Source organism: Camellia sinensis, chromosome 11 (genome assembly GCF_055761805.1).
Source record: "Camellia sinensis isolate YWXY chromosome 11, ASM5576180v1, whole genome shotgun sequence".
Classification (NCBI taxonomy): Eukaryota; Viridiplantae; Streptophyta; class Magnoliopsida; order Ericales; family Theaceae; genus Camellia; species Camellia sinensis.
The window spans coordinates 154,657,153-154,678,621 of NC_138971.1; the positions used below are offsets into that span (position 1 = coordinate 154,657,153).

At 35.4% G+C, this 21,469-nt stretch overlaps 2 protein-coding genes across 2 annotated transcripts; both read right to left on the bottom strand.

Moving 5' to 3' along the window:
• Positions 1-266: 266 nt before the first annotated feature.
• On the bottom strand, positions 267-8,284 carry LOC114280967 (Man1-Src1p-carboxy-terminal domain protein). The gene is made up of 9 exons (XM_028223384.2): positions 7,795-8,284; positions 5,761-5,888; positions 5,560-5,631; positions 5,270-5,415; positions 5,055-5,169; positions 4,890-4,970; positions 3,009-3,146; positions 1,612-1,699; positions 267-709 (listed from the first exon to the last, which is right to left on the bottom strand). The coding sequence occupies exons 1-9, from the start codon at positions 8,087-8,089 to the stop codon at positions 576-578; spliced, it is 1,197 nt and encodes a 398-aa protein (XP_028079185.2). The 5' UTR covers positions 8,090-8,284; the 3' UTR covers positions 267-575.
• Positions 8,285-17,904: 9,620 nt separating this feature from the next.
• On the bottom strand, positions 17,905-19,583 carry LOC145802787 (uncharacterized). The gene is made up of 4 exons (XM_082895572.1): positions 19,430-19,583; positions 19,161-19,334; positions 18,938-19,040; positions 17,905-18,547 (listed from the first exon to the last, which is right to left on the bottom strand). The coding sequence occupies exons 1-4, from the start codon at positions 19,581-19,583 to the stop codon at positions 17,905-17,907; spliced, it is 1,074 nt and encodes a 357-aa protein (XP_082751698.1).
• Between the last annotated feature and the right edge of the window lie 1,886 nt (positions 19,584-21,469).

Genomic DNA, 21,469 nt, shown 5'->3' on the forward strand with positions numbered 1-21,469 from the left:
CACACTGAATGGTAATCAAAAACAATTTGAAAAAAAAAAGAAAGAAAGAAATTGATTGTAGACGGAGAGAATCAGAGAATTTGAAACTCGAAAGATTTAGGTTGACATTTTTTTGAATAACTGCATCACCGTGTGTGTGTGTGTGTGTGTGTGTGTGTGTGTGAGAGAGAGAGAGAGAGAGTGAGTTTACCTTTTTTTCCAGGTCAGGAAACAAGATGAAGTCATTGGAAAGGACAATAAACTACTTTAACTGCATCACCATGTGATTTTCAGCTTTAAAGAAAACTCTGTTGCCCTGCTTGGTCCTAAAATTTTTACAATGTCCTCTGCTTGGCCTAAATTATTTAGGCCTTCGAGAGTGGGAAAGCACTCTTTCCACTTTGTAATAATTGCTCGTTACATAACTACAGTGACTCACATTTTGAATGAAAAATGTGATGGCATAAAAACCAGTAATACTCTACAGACTTGTACAAGCCCAAGCAAACCAAACAAAAAAATAAGAGGAACAAAATACTCTACAGACATGTTTGATGACATACCCAACCCCCACAAAAATGGTTATGAGACTAACTTTAACTGTTTAACAGCTCACCAGCCTTAAATCGCCAACCTTGTCGAGTAGAAGATGGATTTATGCCTTCACCCAACTTCAGTTTGCTTTCATCGGCCTTCTTTCTCTTTCTTGCAGAGCTCAAAGAGCCTTCAACTGGAAAAGGAAAAAAAAAAAAATCGGAGAGAAATTCAGTTGTCAAAGTTGAAGAAGAGAAAATACAAAGATATAGATAATCCCTATTTCTGTATAATGCCAGCTTTATTTTTTGCCAATTATCCATCTTGTTTGGAGAATATTCTTGAAGACGAATTAGAATGCATATTTGCAACTTGATCCAAATTTCACTTTGATTCCTATTGGTTCAATTTGAACAATTTTAACCCTATAATTTAAGCCCAGTTTTAGTCCTCCCATCTAAATTAGACGTTAAAACTTACGATTTTCTAACACATGTTGGTCACATTAGGAGTACACGTAAGAAAAAATTGACGATGGTTTGGATGCAAGGACTAAAAAAACTAAACTAAAAGTCTAGGGTTGCCAAATTGAAACAATAAGGACCAAAATGAAATTTGAGTTAAACTACAAGGGTGAAAATGTAATTTGCCCCCAAAAAAATAGAAGAAACCAACATTGTTCATAACTTGTCCAGGAGAAAAGAAAGCTCATATCTTGAGGCTAGCCACATGAACTAGACCCAAAAAATTATATCACTACTAACAGAGACCTTAAATATGCTGGTTCCAAGTCAACAATGCCTCTCTGCTTCAAGTCTTTCACTCTCTCCCTGGATTTCAGAATGTGGCCCACTAGATTTTTACAACAATAATTGGTGAAACTCTCAACATTTCATTTGCTCTTATATGTAAGAAGCAAGGTTCTTTTCCCTCCACTCAATTAAGTTGGGTTACCTCCATTCAGTATTAGAGTATTACATCACTGTAGCAAGGGCAATATCATCTATATGGCCTAAATATCACATCAAGAAAGAATCAGCCCAGTTAGCAACGCAGTGCATTAGTAAATTATTCAACAGCATAATACCCATTTCATACCTTGCCATTCCCACACCACTTTAGATTCACCCTTCACCAGTTTTGGGTACTGATCTAAACGAGAATCTTCTTGAACCAACTCCTCTACCTACAAAAGAGAGAAAATTATAAATAAAATCTTTAAACATATGATGATTAATGATTAAATATGTCTAAGTAAATAAACTATCAAACCACAGCTTTAATTAAATCAGATAAAAAAAAGAAAATATAATGTACAATAATTATAGTAAAATGAAGACAGCAGTGTTTGAACTCAAACAGTTGGCTTCAAAGCTACCTGAATTTTTAACTGGACTTTTGTTTATACGCCCAAGCAAAAAATGTGAAGTTTATTCAATTTTGAGTTTTTTGAAAAATAAAATCGTGATTAGGATTAGTTAAATCACAATAGAGTTTCAGGATGTGCTGGAACATTTTTTTTTGGGAATTCCTTTGTTCTCTAATATCATTTTGGTTTAGTTACCTAATTCAAAAGTTCTTAACTAAGTCAGTTAAGAATCATTTTCTTGGAATGCAATCCAGCCTATTATTTGTTCAGAAACTATCAATTTTACTCGAATTGTCAAGCTACCCTTGGCTCATAAATTTTTTTATTAGTCAAATATATTAAATAAAGCACCAACTTGGCTCATTTTAATTAATAGACACCAGCATGGTGACCTAAAACTAGCACAAAACAAGTCTCAAAATTAACCCAAATTTGCCAAGATAATGTTTAAGGACACATTAAATTTCTAATTTTCCCTTTTCTTGTTACATTCTACATTAATACCATTTGAAGACATATTACTTACAAATGCCGAAAAAAAAGGGCAATAGATTCTAATTGTTGGACTTAATTCCCATCGAGTGCTAGTAAAATCGTCGCTAAAAATAATTTCTTGTGACTATTTTTTTCATATCTCGCTAAAAATTGACAATTAGTGACCTTTTTTATCACAATTTTTATAAATTGTGGCTAAAACTTACAATTGATGACGTTTTTCTGCGACGAATTTTTCAAACTGTCATTAAAACTTGAAAATTAGCGACTTTTTTTTTGACGATTTTTTAAAAAACTTATAATTAGTGGCATTTTTTTATGACAAAATTTTCAAACTGTCACTGAAAATTAACAATTAGTGCTGTTTTTTAATATTGTTTGATGAAAAATACCATTAATTATCATACAACCTATTGGATGATAAGTTCACTTCTTAAAACTTATACGCAAGTCCCCCTCAAAAAAATGCCAAAAAAGTATTAACGGATGATTGGGTTCATCAAATGAAGCTCCTTTAACGTCAGGGAAGAACTTGTGGAAAAAACCACTTTATTATCCAATTAGAAGGAAGAAAAAACGAGTTGTTCATTTATTTAAATAAATGATGAGGTGCCAAGAAATATGTCAATACCTGTTTCCATAACGTCAAGTCCTTCCTTTCTTTGGGTAACAAAAGATGATCTCGTAACCACGAGGCAACCACCCAAGGTTCACCCTCGCCATTTAAACTCCTTGAAATCAAGGCATGCTCTTCAAGTATGTCGCAAACCTATCACATTTGCATCAGTTCAATTAGTGCAAAAATTCAACAAATCTCATAAACACAATTAAAGGATATGACAATAAGTTTTTTCATCCAACATGAATGCTTAGTGCATTGGTTGTTCAAAGCATCAGCAGTGTCCTAGTTTCCTTGGCCAAGTATTGTGACAATTGAACGGGTCACAATATAATACACAAAAATATGAGTCCAATATGACTTTTAAGAGTCACGAGACATATGATCCATATTCTTCTTTCTTTTTCCTTTTTTTTTTTTTTTTTTTTTTGGGGGGGGGAGGGGGGGCATTGACCTGCTATTTGAACCTTTTATGCATTGCACAAAGAAAATACTACTATATTTTCATTGAATTGTGTTTTTCCCATTCCATATGAATTTTGATTTGTTAGTTTTACTCATCAGTAGGAATGGCAATAGGCCAGGTGAGGCCGGGTATGACACTCCCTGTCCCCAATGGTAAAAAAATCCCGGTCCCCGCCCCCAATCCCCGGCGGGTAACCCATGACCTCCCCCGCCCCCACCCCCACCCCCATCCCCTGACGGGGATCAGGTTTCTCTGACCCCGAAAAATCCCCAACAGATCTGTTCAACATACACACACAAGAACAAAAAAAAAAATTTAATCTGTACAATGGACGACAAATCTGTTCAACACACACACAAGAACAACAATCATCAATAAATCAAAAAAAAAAAAAAATGTTCATCAATAACAACAATCATCAAGATGGAACTTGTGAATGTAACATATATATATGTAAAGACAGAGAGAGGGGGGTTGAGCGTTGATTCCTCTGTCGACACCGGCACCAGCACCGACGAGTCCATTGATCAAGATGTCAAACCACAATCTGTTCAGATCGGTGGCTTCACGGTTCACGATCTGTTCAGATCGGTGGCAACAGAGGGCTTCACGGACCACGGTTCACGATCTGTTCAGATCGGTGGAGGTGGTGGATCTGGATGATGTTGATGATGATAAGAAGTGAGAGAATGAGAGAGAGAAATCTGAGTGAGTAAGAGAGAGAGATGAGAGACGCGGTGAGACTAAGAGAGATCTGAGTGAGTGAGTGAGGGAGAGAGAAATGAGAGACGCAATGAGACTGAGAGAGAGAGAGAGAGAGAGAGAGAGAAGTGAAAGTAAGATGAGGGTTTGGTTTATATATATATATAGAGGGGTAAAATAGTAATTTCACTTCGGGGATAAACGGGGACGGGCAAGGGTACGGGGCTGGGACACTTCTCCCCGTCCCCGGCCCGAAACTAATCAAGGATTAATTTTTGAATACCATCCCCGCCCCGTTAAGGATATTTTTCGGGAAAAAACCGCTCAAATCGGGGTCGGGGGTCGGATCCCCGTCGGTCTGGGTTCAAATTGCCATTCCTCATCAGTCATCACAATCCAAGGGGGTTCCTTTCTTGTTGTCCTTAGTAAAACCATTTTCATTCATAACCAAATAAAATCAACAGTATTGTGTCCCATCCTAACTTAAAGCTGAGAATCAATCCATCTAAATAGTTAGTCTTTTCAAGTAACAGGTGGTGAAGTGACTCAGTGGTAAGACTTTGTCTTCAGTTACAGTGTCAACCAAGACATCATAAATTGAAAGAGGTGCCTCTACAAGGACCAAAATCATAGATAAATGTAAAATCGGCCATTGAGAACCTTCTTTTTTTTCTTTCTTTGCCACAGAATGTGCGAGAAAAGAATTTTAAGATAACCTTGTATACCTGGTTGTAAAGCTGCTCAGATCTAGTTGATAGATAACATCTCTGGCGAACTCTCAACAATAACCATGTGCTTCCAATGAGCTGTAAATCTCAATATTGTCAACAAGCTTTGATGTGTGGGTACAATAACATAAGCTTTAAAATGATACTTTTGACATTTAATACCATTACACAGAGTGGCACTAAAATCAAAGCATGTTTAGCAATCCACAGTCGGATGTAACAGGTAATTGGTTTGTAACGTTCGACTAGCAAGTCTGGACACTTGAACTCTTTGTTCCTACATGAGAAAGGAATGAAATGTAAAGTAGAATGCTCCCAACCAAAGGGCCTCGAAAATGTACTATGAATTTTTTCTAAATGAAGAAACAATAGTGTACCCTTGAATATTTGTCCTTGTCTCCAATAATATATCAACTGCCTCCATTGCTCTTTGCTTGGCATACGCATAAATGGGGCCGTCCAAGCCATGATTATCCATCAGCTTGAATTCATCTAAATCCTTCCATAACTTATCCTCCTGAAACTGAAATAAAAGTATATAATTAAATTATAGATATTGATGGAACTTAAGCAACATACAACTCAAAAGCATATACGTATATAACAGCAATAGATGGAACTCAATTATATACTCCACGAAGTTCAGAGGGTTATGAAGATGACAGACCCAAACTGTCCCAGTTCCTTCGCACAAAAATTGAGCATATGCTCCACAAATACGAGTTTCTACCAATTCTGACTGCAATGCAACATGCAAATTAGAAAAGCACAAAAAATAAAAAAATAATAAATAATAAATCAAGAGTGAATAATGATTTTTTCATCCCAAATGATCAGAGCAATGGAATTGATAACCATAACTACACACAAGTTTCTTAGCTGTTTCATTTATATCCCCATCTTCTACACATAACTTCGCATTCTTTCTATAGCCACGAACACATTCCAACTTGCCTTCAGAACACTCTCCATTACTTGGACAAGGTTCACAGGAATCTGTAATGATGGACATTGGTTAACAGTGTACATTATACAGATATAAGTATTACAATGTTAACTCCTGCAACCACATGTTGTTGCAATATATGGTTCAATTATGAAGATTAAACCAGGAGATTGGCAGAGATCCAGATATTTTCTCAAGTGCGTAAGTTAGAACACAATGACAAAAACAGAAACAAGCTTTCACAATAAAAACACCAGAACCCTACCACTTTTTCCTCCTAAAAGAAGAGGATAGAAGTTGGAATGCCAAGACACGACCTCAATTTACAGCAATCCAGTCCACAATAATATATTAGAGTATGTCAAAAAATTAAGAGCCGCATAGTAGCTTTTTCTCCAACAAATGACCTCTCAGTCATGTTGCTTCCTGTTAAAGCAACTTGGTAACTGAGATTAATCATTCATCAGATTAAGGTTATTCGAGATCAATAAATAATTCCCAAGATGGGAAACCATTGTTCAGAAAATGCAATGGTATCCCAAATAAGTTGTAAGATAACAAAATTATAACCCACTGTGCCATGGTTGGTGAGGGAGGGTGGATAGATATCAGTACTTTTGTTGCACACAAAATTTTGAGACGAACAATTTACTACCCACAACAATAAAAGGACAACTTGCAGCAGGACAACATAATATATGATAATTTCAGGAGAGAATAAAGTAATTCATGTTCATCTATTTGATCAAGTGTTCAAGCATTACTTTCATTCATCAGAAGGCATGTAAACTGGGCTATATAGCCACTGCTTCTTTGTCTTATAGAGATCTAATGTGAACTTACTTGAATCCACTATATGTTCTCTACACTGGAAAGTGGCAGGACTCTGTTACTTGTGTATCGCAATTATATGTCACCAGTGATAGATGATAATGTTCATTGAATTCATCAATCAGAAAAACATATTTAGGAGCAATTTTGAGATGAAATATTAGAAACTGTTAGAATTAGTAACTTCTAAATCAAAATCAATTGGCAAGTAGTAGAGGGACTTGTAAACTATATTAACCAAACTTGGGCAGGCTATAGGGCTCAGTTGCACGTGGGCATGACAAAGAGATCAAGAGAGAGAAGAAATAGATCCATGGCAGGGAATTGACCAACGAGAGACCACCTATTAAAAGCATCAAATACATAACCAATTGGCAAAGTGTTGAGAGGCCTCATACTATATTAACCGAACTTGAGTAACTTAAAAGAGGCAACGTGGACAAATCTCTAACACTACCTTGCACATGTAAAGTATCCGAGCAACACAACCAGTCAGGGACTATTTGGCATGATCTCAAAAAGCATACCTTTTATCTTTTTATCTTTTCTTAGTCACATCACCTCTCTTCTACACATCTTTTCGTAAAAAATCAAAAATGTACTTATTTTGGCATCGTTTGTCAATTATATATTTTAGTCAAAAAGTCAAAAGTTACTATAACTTATCACATCACTCTCCCTACTTTTCTATGTATCTTTTTGTAAAAAATCAAAATGTTACTAAAATAGACTATTTCCAAACGAGGCCTTGGATCATTCCAATACCCTCTCTCAGTTAGACTTAATCACACGTTACCAATCTAAACCACCCAAGCTTCGTTAACATGATGCAAATGCCTCTCCACTCCTTGCCAATTGATTTTGAGTTAGATGCTTTAACACAGTTGTGCTTGATAAATAAATGGTGTCACTTTGCTCATAACATTCACACAAATTCTTAATCTAACATTACTCAAACAGTTTCCAATTTAGCTATTCTTTGCTTATACTCCTCAATCGATTCATATGCTATTGTTTTGCATTTTTCAAACGTTTATCCATTGAATTCAAAGCAATAAAAACAAAAACAAAAACAAAACAAAACAAAACAATGCAATTCAAGAGAGCAAGCGAGGGATCACTAACCGGAAAGTGAATAATCGAAATCAGCGTTGGTATCGCAGAACGGTTTCGGATGGCGATTGAGAATGGTGACAGCGTAATTGCAGGCCACGGCGACCGAAGCAGCAATGAAGACGACGGAGACGAGTCTCAAGAACTCGGATTTCGATGGGAATAAGCTCGTCGGTGGTTCGATTAGGAGACTTTGTGAAGAAGAAGAAGAAGAAGAAGAAGAGTTGGGGTTATTGGTGGTGGGTTTGGATTTTCGATTAGGGTTTATTGGGTCTGGTTTTTGCCTCTTTTTGGGAGTGGAAGCCATTGATGATTCATGTACTTTTTTTCAGGTTTAGTTATTCGTAGAGCAGGAAATGGAAGGAAGGAAAGTCGTGCGGACGAAGCAAGGGTCCATTGCATGTGTCGCATCTTTCGGCGCGGGTCTGACCCCTTTTTATATTTCATTTTGCATTTTAATTAGGGCATAATCCGAAAAAAATCGCAATGCGAACAGATCTAGTAGGTTGTTTTTTATTCTGTTGTTTGTTTTTTATTGAAAATTTAAGAATTTATTTTTTTAGATCGATTTTAGATTTGAGTTTATAATTTCATATTAGAATCAATTCAGACGGTATGTAACTTAAACTATATGCATACTCTATAATTCTACTCTCTTTATATATCATGTTTATGTTTGTTTAAGTTTTTTTCTTAAGATTTGATAGGTTTGTTTAAGTTAATGATGGAACAATATACATTTTATATTTGAAAAAATATGAGCAGATTAATGATGAAATACAAATATTATATGATTTTTATTTGTGAACAGATTATATGAAATCATAGTTTCTAAATCAAATCGAACCGTGTTTAGATGAATTCATGATTTAAATTGATTAGTTTGTATCAAATTTCTATGGAATCATAAACAATGAATTTATCTTGATTTTATCCTAAATTAAACCAATTTGAGCCATACTCACCCTTAATTTTGACTAAGAAAAAATGCGAATCAGTTCAAAATTTGAAAGTTAATTATAAAATAAATATTAAATTATTAATAATTAAAAGAAAAAAATTATATCTAAGTACTTTTTAAAAATTACCTCTTATTGGTAATTAATTATTGAGTTTAGAGGGAATTCGTAAATAAATAGAAAAAAATAAATAAAAAAAATAGTGTAAATAGTTTGGAAATAAAATATGTAACAATTACAAAATCGCAATTGTATGTAAGTGGAAACCAAACCTTCTACTATCCATCCATCCTCATTTTTTTTCCAAATTCACATCATTATTCAGGTTGAGTTTGGCATCTCCCCAAAAAGATAATAAGTCAAAAAGTGACTCAAAAAATTAAAAAAATATCACTATTCATCAAAAAAAATATTAAAAATTTAATTTTCCAAACAGAAGTACAACTTAGCAATCATGTATGATCAACGCTGTGCAGCGTTTGTTAAAAAAAATTGCACAGTTTTGGTGTAATTTTCACACACTGTTGTTCGGCCCATGGGAGCCCATCATGGGTCCCGTTTTGATAATCTGAACTGTTCAATGTGTAGAACCCGTCGAGTATTATATTTCTGTAAAAAATTACATTGATCGGATATCGATAACTACATAATCAAATTAGTTTTGTATAAAAAAAAATTGATGATGTTATAATTAACGATTGAAAAAAAACAAATCTAATCAGATAGCTATCGATATCCGATCAACGTGATTTTTTATTAGCATGTAGTACTCGACAAGTTCTACACATTGAATAGTTCAGATTATCAAAATGGGACCCGTGATGGCCCCCACGGGCCGAACAAAACCGTCCAGTACAATGTCCGAAAAGTAGCCAATAATTTATTACCATCAATTCGGTTGTGCAGATTGTATGGTTGCACAACACACATCTCTAATCTTCTCATACATACTAATTTATACAATTTTTTAATACATATTTTTCATAAAAAAAAGTCAAAAAATTAACACAAACATCCATATTTTTTTCCTCAACTTTTTAGTCTAAAAAGACAAAAAATGCACTTATTTAGTGTATAGGGGAAAATTACGATTGAGAGTTGTGCAGCCGTACTTTTTAACTTTTGGTGAATAGTGATAACTTTTTGAGTTACTTTTTGACTTTTTAAATTTTTTTCAACTTGGCAAACTTGACCTTAATTGATGCACAATTAAACATTTGATTTTTTATTTTTTTTAACTTACCTCTTGGTACTTAACTCTCGTAAAATCATTATTTACACCCTACAAACTTGAATCCTACCCAATCAATAATCATCTCTCATTGTCATTGCCATTGACTATCATTGGCTTCGTTTGGAAAGTGGCTATTTTTAGACTTTTTGACTATTTAACTATTTTAGTTTGTGTGTTTGGAAAGATGGATTGAAATATTTTTAAATGATTGTATTGGAAAAAAATGTTTGATATGATGTTTTGTTATTAAATAACCAAATTGCCCCTACATAACCATGCTGCCAGCCGTTGAACTCCACAGAGGCGTTGGCTGACATGGGACGTACGGTCTGCACGTCAGTCCTTTTTTTTTCAAAGCTAAATTGTAATTGAATAAAAAGGATTCAGCTTGTTTGGTTTCGTTTTTCTGAAAACAATTTTCAGAAAATTCTACTTTCTTATTTTCCGTATTTTTTTGTTTTTATTGATTTTTGTTAATATTTTAAGCAAAATTTTTTTAATTCTTAGAGACACTTAACATAAATACACATAAAAAGTATAATTTTTATGAAAAGATCTTTTAAAAATTCAATAAATACCAAAAATACCAAAAATACAAAAAAAAAAAATGAAAATTTAGCATGTTTTTCGCATTTTTATGTATTTGTTAATTTTTTAAAATATTTTTTCACAATTTTTTTACTTTTCAGATACATCTAAATAAGGTACATCTAAAAAGTAAAAAAAAAATACTTAAAATTATAAAAATATTCACTAAAAACAAAAAAATACGAAAAATAAAAAACAAAAAGTTCAGTTTTCAAAAAACTTAATTCAGAAAACTCAAACAAACACACTGATTGTAATTTTAATTGAAAAAAAAAATAAACAAACCTTCAGCCATTGTCATTTAATTGAAAAAAAAAAGGATTGTAATTTTAATTGAAAAAATAAATAAACAAACCTGAGTAACAAAAAAATAAAAAGGATTGTCATTTATTTTAATTGAATTGTAATTTTTAAGGGCTCTTTTTTGATAAATCTTATTTGTAACTGTTTTATTTCATAAAACCCAAACTATTTCTGAATATTCCATTAGGTCCATTAATTATAAAAGGACGAAATACCCTTCCTCCGCCTCTCCCGCATGTAACCGATTCTGCCAAAACCCATTCCCATTCAAACTATTCAATCCACAAAATTTCCAAAACAAAAACTGAATCATGAAACTAGATTCACATCGCCTCCAGTAACCCTAGATTCACATCGCCTCACCAACGTTGTCGTCGTCCACCGTCCACCGTCAACCCCAGATTCCTCTTCATCTCACCACTGCGAAGGTTCACATCGGAAGGAGGGTGCTTCGTCGTCGTTGGATTTAGTTTATTTCATCCACTGAGAGTGACCATACCTACCTACCATAAGGAACAAAAGTAAGCAATACCATTCCCCCTTCTGCTTTTCAATCATAATGTGATCACCGATGTATATATCCACCTTCTGGTTTTTGAATTTGAATTTGTAAACATAAATGTTTTCGGAATTGATTTTGTAAACACAGATGATGTGAACATTCCCATTAATGTTGATTACCGGGTAAACTTACATTAGTAGACACTGATGTGAACATTCACATCAGTGTATAATGATGTGAACATTCCCATTAGTGTTGATTACTGGGTGAACTTACATTAATAGACACTGATGTGAACATTCACAACAGTGTATAATGATGTGAATGTTCACATTACTGTCACTATTGATATTGTTGATTGTTGATGTCCACAAAACCCCAAACTTCACTCGACAATGTGATGGAATATGATGTAAATATTCACATTGTGACATCAATGTCAGACTTGTTTGTGTTATTTGGTGCTGTTGGTTCCACCCTTTGATTTTCAGCCAATGATACCATAATGTGATCACCCATATAAACATTTACATTGCCCTGTAACTATTGTCGTTTTCGTAATTGATTTTGTAAACACAGATGATGTGAACATTCACATTAGTGTTGATTACTGGGTAAACTTACATTACTAGACACTAATGTGAACATTCACATCAGTGTATAACGATGTGAATGTTCACATTACTGTCACTATTGATATTGTTGATTGTTGATGTCCACAGAACCCCCAATCTTCACTCAACAATGTGATGGAATATGATGTAAATATTCACATTGTCACATCAATGTCACACTTGTTTGTGTTGTTGGGTGTTATTTGGTGCTGTTAGTTCCACCCTTTGATTTTCAGCCAATGATACCATAATGTGATCACCCATGTAAACATTTACATTGCCCTATAACTTTTGTTGTTTTCGTAATTGATTTTGTAAACACAGATGATGTGAACATTCACATTAGTGTTGATTACTGGGTAAACTTACATTACTACATTCACAACAGTGTATAACGATGTGAATGTTCACATTACTGTCACTGTTGATATTGTTGATTGTTGATGTCCACAGAACCCCCAATCTTCACTAAACAATGTGATGGAATATGATGTAAATATTCACATTGTCACATCAATGCCATACTTGTTTGTGTTGTTGGGTGTTGTTTGGTGCTGTTGGTTCCACCATTTGATTTTTAGCCAATGATAACATAATGTGATCACCTATGTAAGCATTTACATTGCCCTATAACTTTTGTTATTTTCGGAATTGATTTTGCAAACATAGATGATGTGAACATTCACAGTACTATACTGGGTAAACTAATATTAGTATACACTGATGTGAATATTCGCATCAGTGTACAATGATATGAATGCTGAGATTACTATCACTGTTGATTGTTGAATGTTGTTTGGTGCTTTTGGTTTCATCCTCTGTTTTTCAGCCAATTAAATGTTCTTATTTGAACACCCAGGTCTTCCCAATAGATTTTATGGCAAGCGAAAGAGAGGCGAATCCCATGCCAAAGCCAAACCTAATCAAACAGCTGTTCCTGAAGAAGTGAACATGAAAAAAGTTAACTACTGGTCAAATGTAACTGGATTGGTCAAACTGTTAAAGGATACCAAATTTACAAGTGGCCAATTGAAGTGCCTTAGAAAAATACCGTTTTGGGCATTATTTGACTGCTTGATCAGTAATGATGTTGACCTCAACCACTGCATGAAATATGATGATGTCATTGTACGTATAGTGCAGACATTCAAGCCATCTAGTGGGAGGTTTTACATTGGGGATAAGAATATCCAGATTTTTAAAAGCGATGTATCACTGATTTTGGGGGTGGACTGCAGCACAAAGTCGATGGACCTCTCTTATGGTGCAAAACCAACAACCGGCATCATACACCGGATGTGCAAGGATGTTAGTCGGTTAAGTGCTACCAAAATACGAGAAATTCTTAGCGAAGCATTAAAGGGCACCAAGAAACAAGACAATGAAGAGGTCGCAAGATTAGTTTGCATGTATGCATGCGTCAAGCTCTTATTCTCTACGTCCGGAGAAACAATTGGATGGGCTTTCTACTCATAAATGGACCCATTAGACAACATGATCGAGTATGATTGGGCTGAGAGCATCCGAGCAACCCTAATGGGTTCATTTGACCAAAACTGTGGAAAATCAGGACGAGTCACCGGATGTGTGATGTTGTTAATGGTAAATCTCATAAAACTTATTCTATATTTAATATGAACATTACTGATGTGAACGTTCACATTACTGGGCAATAGAGTGGAAGTTGACATCAATGATGTAAACATTCACATTACTGTTCAGTAATGTACAAGCACACATTAGTAGACACTGCTGTAAACATTCACATCAGTGTAGATTGATGTGATGGTAGCACCAAAACAAATTTGGAACATTCACATAACTGATGTGAACATTTACATTACTAGGCAATGGTGTGGAAGTTGACATCAATAATGTGAACATTCACATTACTGTTCAGTAATGTATAAACACACATTATTGGCTACTGGTGTAAACATTCACATCAGTGTTAACTGATGTAAACATTCACATTACTGGCCACTGGTGTAAACATACACATCAGTGTTAATTGATGTGAACATTCACATTACTGGCCACTGGTGTAAACATTCACATCAGTGTTAATTAATGTGAACATTCACATTACTGACATTTGTTATTTGTTTCAGTACTGGTTGTGTGAGCATACAACAATCTTTCAACCCCGCAACCCCAATACCATTCCACGATGTGTAAAGTGGGACCTCACAGCCTTACATAGCAACATGAAGTCCATATCTTTGGCTAAGTTTGGTTTAAATGAGGTAGAAGTATAACCAAAAATATTGTGCCCATTCACATAGTCAGACAATGAACTATCTAACTAACATAATGTCTCAAACTACAGGTATATGGCGATGAGCTAATGGCATCCCCAACTGAAGCAAAGATGTACCATCATACAAAATTGAATGTGGAGCCCAAACCTGAGGTTTTGTCAAGTGCACCAGCAAAGCAAGATGAAAGCACTGATGATGAAAAAAAAGACAGTCAACACAGTGATGACAGTGATAGATTTTCTGGCGATGCAATAGGCCTAAATGATGTTGGACATGACATCAACCCCAGCTTTAACACCCCCAATGTTGAGAGAGGTATGATCATAGCACAACCAACTGAGCCGGACATTGTGGATGTACTTATAAAAGAAAACCAAAAAGCTTGGGGTCTTGTATGACAATGGGAAGCGAAATACAAACGGTTGGAAGAATCATGGGAGTTGAGGGCAAAGGTGATTGCTGCCCTTGAAGCCAAACTATTTGACCAATCGGGCCATCCAATATGGACATGGACATGAAGAATTGCATGGAGTGGAAAGATAAAGAAATTCAGCGGCTGACAAAGTTGGTCGTAAACTTGAAATGTGAAAAAATAATTTTTCAAGACCTTTTCGACGATCAGTCCATCCACATTATTACTCAAGTTGAAGCACAAAAGGCTCATGACAACCTTAACAAGCATCCCACTGCAGCATTGGAACACATTATCAGCCCACCATCGAGGGTAAAGCGCATCAAGCAGAAAGTGAGGAAAGAGCACCGGTTGGATGAGTTTGAATACCCCAACTTGCCTGGTCAAAAGAAAGAGAAAGAGGGAGCCGAAAAGCAATCCCATGCAATCCAAATTGCACAAGATTTAGACAAACATCCACAGAAAAAGGAGCCAACAAAAAAAAAAAGTTAACCTTGAACAACAAACTCAAGGTTTGGGCCAGCATGAGCAAACTCAACAAGCAGAAGGTCTAAAATTTGCACAAGAACGGCGGTGATGAGTAAGTGATCTTACATATCCCCAACTAAATTTTTTTTCTTCTCATGTTCAGTTCACATACATACTTAATAAATTAGATCATTTCATAAATGTGCAATGTTGACATTAACATTTTCTGTAATCACAATGCACAGGTTGCTAGCGTGGCGCGAGGACTCGAAGACTAAAGATGTGTATTTTGATGACATCATACATATCATCAAGAAAGAATCAATAACCAACAACATATGACAACTGTAAATGTGTACAAAACACATACACACACAGACACACACACTGTAAAGACACTGTAAATAATGTACTGCCACCCCCTTGGTTCTGCAGGTGATAGATGCATATGGTGAAGTTCTACTTGAACTACAAGGGCTAGTCAACCTAAGTTTGGAGGATTCAGCATTCATCTTTACAAGCACATGTTTGGTAACCACTAGACTTTTGCTTTGTTTATGTTTCAATAGATGTGAATGTTCATCTCAGCATTATATGATTATATTGTTAACTTAAATGATAGGCCGATGCGAATGTTAACAACAACATAAAAATGGCATATGAGAAGATGCACATTGACAGATATGAACATTAACATCATTCGCAGTGAAAATTATATGCCTATTATGTTGTTAGCTTAAATGATACACAAATATGAATGTTAACAACAACATAATATAACAGGTGTGAACATTCACATCTATAATACATTGCATGACTGTTTCACAAATTAATAGATGTAAACATTCACATCACTAATCAGTAACAGATGTGAACATTCACATCATTCACACCACTAATCATTGACAGATGTGAACATTCACATCAGTAACATCACTCACATTAACAGATGTGAACATTCACATCATTCACATCACTCACCATTAGCACATGTAAACATTCACATCACTTACATTAACAGATGTGAACATTCACATCAGTAACATCACTCGTATTAACATATGTGAACATTCACATCACTCACCATTAGCACATGTGAACATTTACATCACTCACATTAACAGACGTGAACATTCACATCAGTAACATCACTCACCATTAGCAGATGTGAACATTCACATCATTCACATCGAACATTGATATAAATACTAGGTACATCATTGTACGCCCTTTGTGTGCAGAAAATCATGCAAGAGTACCCCCCACAAGAGAAACAAACTGATTGATGTACACATCAATGAGTATCAAGGCCAGAGATTCTTAATCTTCCCAATACACGACAACTTCCACTGGACAATTGTTGTGTACGACGTGATAGAGAATGTATGGAGGCATTATAACTCGTTGCGCCCAAGAGAAGGCATATATGACCCACATATTGACAAAGCACAAATAGTGGTAAATGGCTGACACATATAATACTTGTATGATGTGTAATATTGGAACTTGGACGTATGCACTGTGTTGGTTGGTGCCTAATATGAAATTTCATTGTTGGCAGAGGGACTACATACAAGCTTTGGTGCGCAACATTAGACCATTATCATCATTATGGACCAAATTATCAAGCCAAAATACTTCACAAACAATCATATCAGTAGACATCTGTCCTCAGCAAACATCAAATTCGTAAGCCTAAAATCGATTTGTACACATGTTCCACAACCACTACCCACTTAATTTTCAAAATCTAACAAGAATTTTGCATTTTCAGGGTGGATTGCGGACCTGCAGTTTGTTACATCATGAGGGCGCATGTATACCGTGAAGACATTGTTGCCAGCCTATATCGCTTTGAATGGTATCAAATAAGAAACTCGTTAGTACACATTTTTCTGAACCACAGAAAGACAGTGCAATGTAAAAACCCATAGATGGGGGGTGTCCACCTATCACTGTTACCCAAATCTGTTATCCACATTGAAGACAATTTAGTGTCAATAGGTTTTACATATTGGAGCAGACTAGCTTAATTGTAAATCAAGTCCATATAACTGCTTGTACAGATATTTTTCAGTCAATATATGTATATGCATTTTTAGGGCTATTTTGCGTTAGTCATGCACATTGAGATTGTATTTTTTTTTTCTGACACATGACATGATGTGAATGTTCACATCACAAAATGATCGTACACTTTCTTATATTTTAAACCATACTACATAGATATGAATATTGCTTAAAGTGTTCGTGTAACACAATATGACAGGTGTGAATATGATATTTCTTAACACAAGTCAATATTCACATCTATTAATTTGATGATGTGAATATTCACATCACAGCTTCTGATTATTTGAATGGCAGCAACGATGTCATGAATATTCACATCTTATGAGTTGATGATGTGAATGGTTACATTGATGTAAACGTTCATGTCATCTACTTTGATGCTTTTAACAGTAACAAGAAAGTGAATATTCACACCACAGAAATGTTTAAAATTTCAACCCATGTGCAATTATTCACATAATGTGATTATATTACACAAGTGTGAAAGTTAACATCATGCATTCATCCAAAACACAACAACATAAATGTCAGATTGGTACCTTAAAAAATTAAAAACAAAACACAAATCAAATACTAATGCATTATTATGTTTGCCAACGCAACGTAATCTTATTGCAACACAATCTTTGCCAACCGACACAATCTTATTTAAAAAATGAATATAAGAATCCGATGTAAAACACAATGTTGAAATGAAAAATGTACATCCTATATCGGTTCCGTGCATGATTTCCGATTATGGCTCCCCAACTTATCACATCTCTCGCACCTTATTTGCTTCAGTTTCTCGCCCCTTGATGGGATCTTATTCTTTTTCGGCCTTCCGGGTGGTCTTTTCACAGTTTGTGGGTATATAGTGAAGTCCGTGGAATCAAAAGGCGACTTTTCCACCGATGGTATAGGGAATATGGCACCCGAATAGGCTGCACGATATGTCTCTACATGAAAGTAATGTTCCACACAATCATTGAGATTGTAGCGACTCTTCTGAATGGCAATAACAGCATAGTCACATGGGAATCCGTTGATTTGCCATTTGAAGCAAGAATATGTATGCCTCGCCACATCAACAGTAACAGATGGTATCGAATGAACTTCAAACACATCCTCATTGGCTTTGCTAACTTGCCAAGACCTGCTGTCATTGAACGAATCCATAAGCCTTGTTTCGAATGTAGGACAAATAAGCTCATTCCATTTGTTTGCTTGGTCACGCCGTACAGACATTTGCCGCATCAACTGAGTACGAATTATGTCCACCATTTGAGTGATAGGAAAATTACATGCTTCTTTAATCCAGTTATTAAATGACTCCGCCGCATTGGATGTCATCTCCCCATAACGCATACCCCTGCACAACATCACAAACATTGTACAATACGAAATTTAACAAGTCTGAACATTCACGTTGACAGATGTGAACATTAACATCATTCCCAGTGAACATTATATGCTTATTATGTTGTCAATTTAAATGATAGACAGATGTGAATGTTAACAACAACAAAATATGACAGGTGTCAACATTGAAATCTGTAATACATTGCATGACTGTTTGACAAATTAACAGATGTGAACATTCACATCATTCACACCAGTCATCTTTAGCAGATGTGAACATTTACATCATTTACATTGAACATGAAACACAATTAGAAGATTATTACCATTCTAAACTGAAAATTCACATCACTACCATTCTAAGCTACACAAATGGAACACCTTAGGGACCTATTATTACCTGAAGTACGAATTTGCCCAGTGCTTAGGTGCTAAGTCCTTGAAAAAATTATGAGCCTGTTGTTTACCCTCATCTTTTAATTTTGCAAGCTTTTCATGGAACCCTACCACAGTTGGCTCGTAAGCACAGTCACTCAAACTATTTACTAGGTGATCCCTGAATCCATTATCAATTCCTTTCATATGGTCTCTTAAATTGCTCTTCAAGTGTTGTAAGCAATAACCGTGATGAGCCGATAGGAACACCTTTAGCATAGCTTTTAACAGACCAAGATTACGATCCGAAATGAAAGTAATCTGGCGCTCACCATCAACAACCTTCCCAAGTTCATGCAAGAACCACGACCAATTGGCCGTGGTCTCTGAATCAACAATCGCAAATACAACAGGAAACAGACCTACAACACAACACCAATACACAACTATTCACAATATTCCAAAGTGAATATAAAACAGTATAAACGAAACAGGTCATGTGAATGTTTATATCTACATTGCCCTATTACTATTGTTATTTTTGGATTCAGGTTCGTAAACATCAAGATGTGAACATGCACATTAACGACCATTAACAATTCATTGTTGATTGTTGAGTCATTGATAATGTGAACATTCACAATAATGTTCATTAATGGATCAACTGACATTAGTGTACACTGATGTGAACATTCACATCAGCGTATACTAATGTGAATGTTCACATTACTATCATTAGCAGACACAGATGTGAACATTCACATCAGAACTGGAATGCACATAATATTCAAAACATTTAAAACATTTAATTAAAATATAACATTCAAAATAACTTAAAACATTTTATTAAAATATAGCATTCAAAATAACTTACAATTACTATTGTAGCAACTGCAAGGATCTTAACTAGGTGCAAAGGGAGAATTTTAAGAGCACTCAGCACACTCTGGTTTTCTTAACACAATGAGGGGGAAGAAAATTTACGAATGCCTGAATGCTTACAATTGATTACAATATATAGAAATAAAAAGCAGAACATTTAGCATGTGACTTCTGAAAGCAGCTGGCAGATCATGAAGTAAAGGAGATGCTGTCGGATGCTTTCGGTGGAGTGATTGCACAGCTGAACAGCCTTTAGCAAAAGTTGATTGGGTGAATAGTGACGGTGAATAGTAAAAGTGAACAGTAACTTTTGCTATTCATTACTTTCGGTGCAATATGTAAATAAAGGAATCAATATAAATATAAATTAGCAGCTTTTCTCAAAAGAGTGTTGATTGAAGCTAATTTGTATTTATAGGAAATCCTATGTTGATTAGGCAAACGGATCCTGAGCATCTTGAAACTCGGGTCCTGAGTATTGATTAGTTGATTCTTCAGAAGAGTGTGCACTATCTGAACCTTCTTCTGAACGGGCCGAACTGGAAGGAGATTGGGCTTCAGCTTGATCTGTAATTTGGCGAGCTAACTGGAGCAGTTCGTCTCTGGATAACTTAGGTTTGACCTTTGATTTAGCTGTGGGCTGAGCAGGAGAATGAATGGGCTTAGCCTTAGCTTTGATTTGTGATTTGGGCCTTGAATGTTCTTTGGGCTGGGCCGGAACTGCAGGAGCTTTGGACTTAGCCTTGGATTTTGATTGTGTCAACTGGGATGCTTTGGATTTGGGTTTGGAACCACTAGATGAGGGGCTTCCAAGATTGATTGGAGGAAGACTGGGTTGACTTCCTTGACTGATTGCAGCAATTGGGATCTGCTGGGTTTTAACCATTGCAGGAGTTGGAGCACATTGATCAGATGGGAATTCTTCTTGAACAATTTCAAATATACAGGGCAAATTGAATTTAGCCCACCATTTGACTGAATGGTGTCGGATGATTATGTTACCATCAATCCCATAATGCCATTTGAATATCCAAGGGATTTTATACTTGGCTATAAAAATTAACAATAATGGGAATGATCTCTGATGAGTAGTAAATGGGTAGACAGTAGCAAAATAGTTGGTTAATTCAAGCAAATTATCAAGGAGGATCTCTGAAATGGCACCATAGTGAGTCCACCATCTCAGAAACCAGGAAGGTAATTCAAACTTGAATTTTTGATCAAATGAAATGAACCAAGAGTGACTAAAGGTCTCATTCTGGTACAAGAAAATCTTGAACCAAGCATCAATGTAATCATGGTAATTGTACTGGATAGAATGGCCAGGTAAATCACGAAGCTAGTAGGGAGGACCCCATTCAGCTAAGGAAACAATGTTGTGAATGTAAATGGAATGGTACAGAATCTTGTAAGCATAGGTGCGGTCTTGGATTGGCTTAATCAAAATTGATTGGTGATGGAGCAGAATATCTTTGTAGTAGGAAAGGGTTTTTTCTGGATGTGAAAGGGTGAAATGGCATCCAGGACCAAAATAGGATTTAGCAATGTCATTAATAAGTAGGCTCTTTGGGTGACTGGGTTCTTTATAGAAGAGGTTAGTAATATGTGATTTGGTGTATTCAGTTTTGGATGACCAGACTGAGTTAGCTGGGAATGGAGTGATTGAAACTGATTG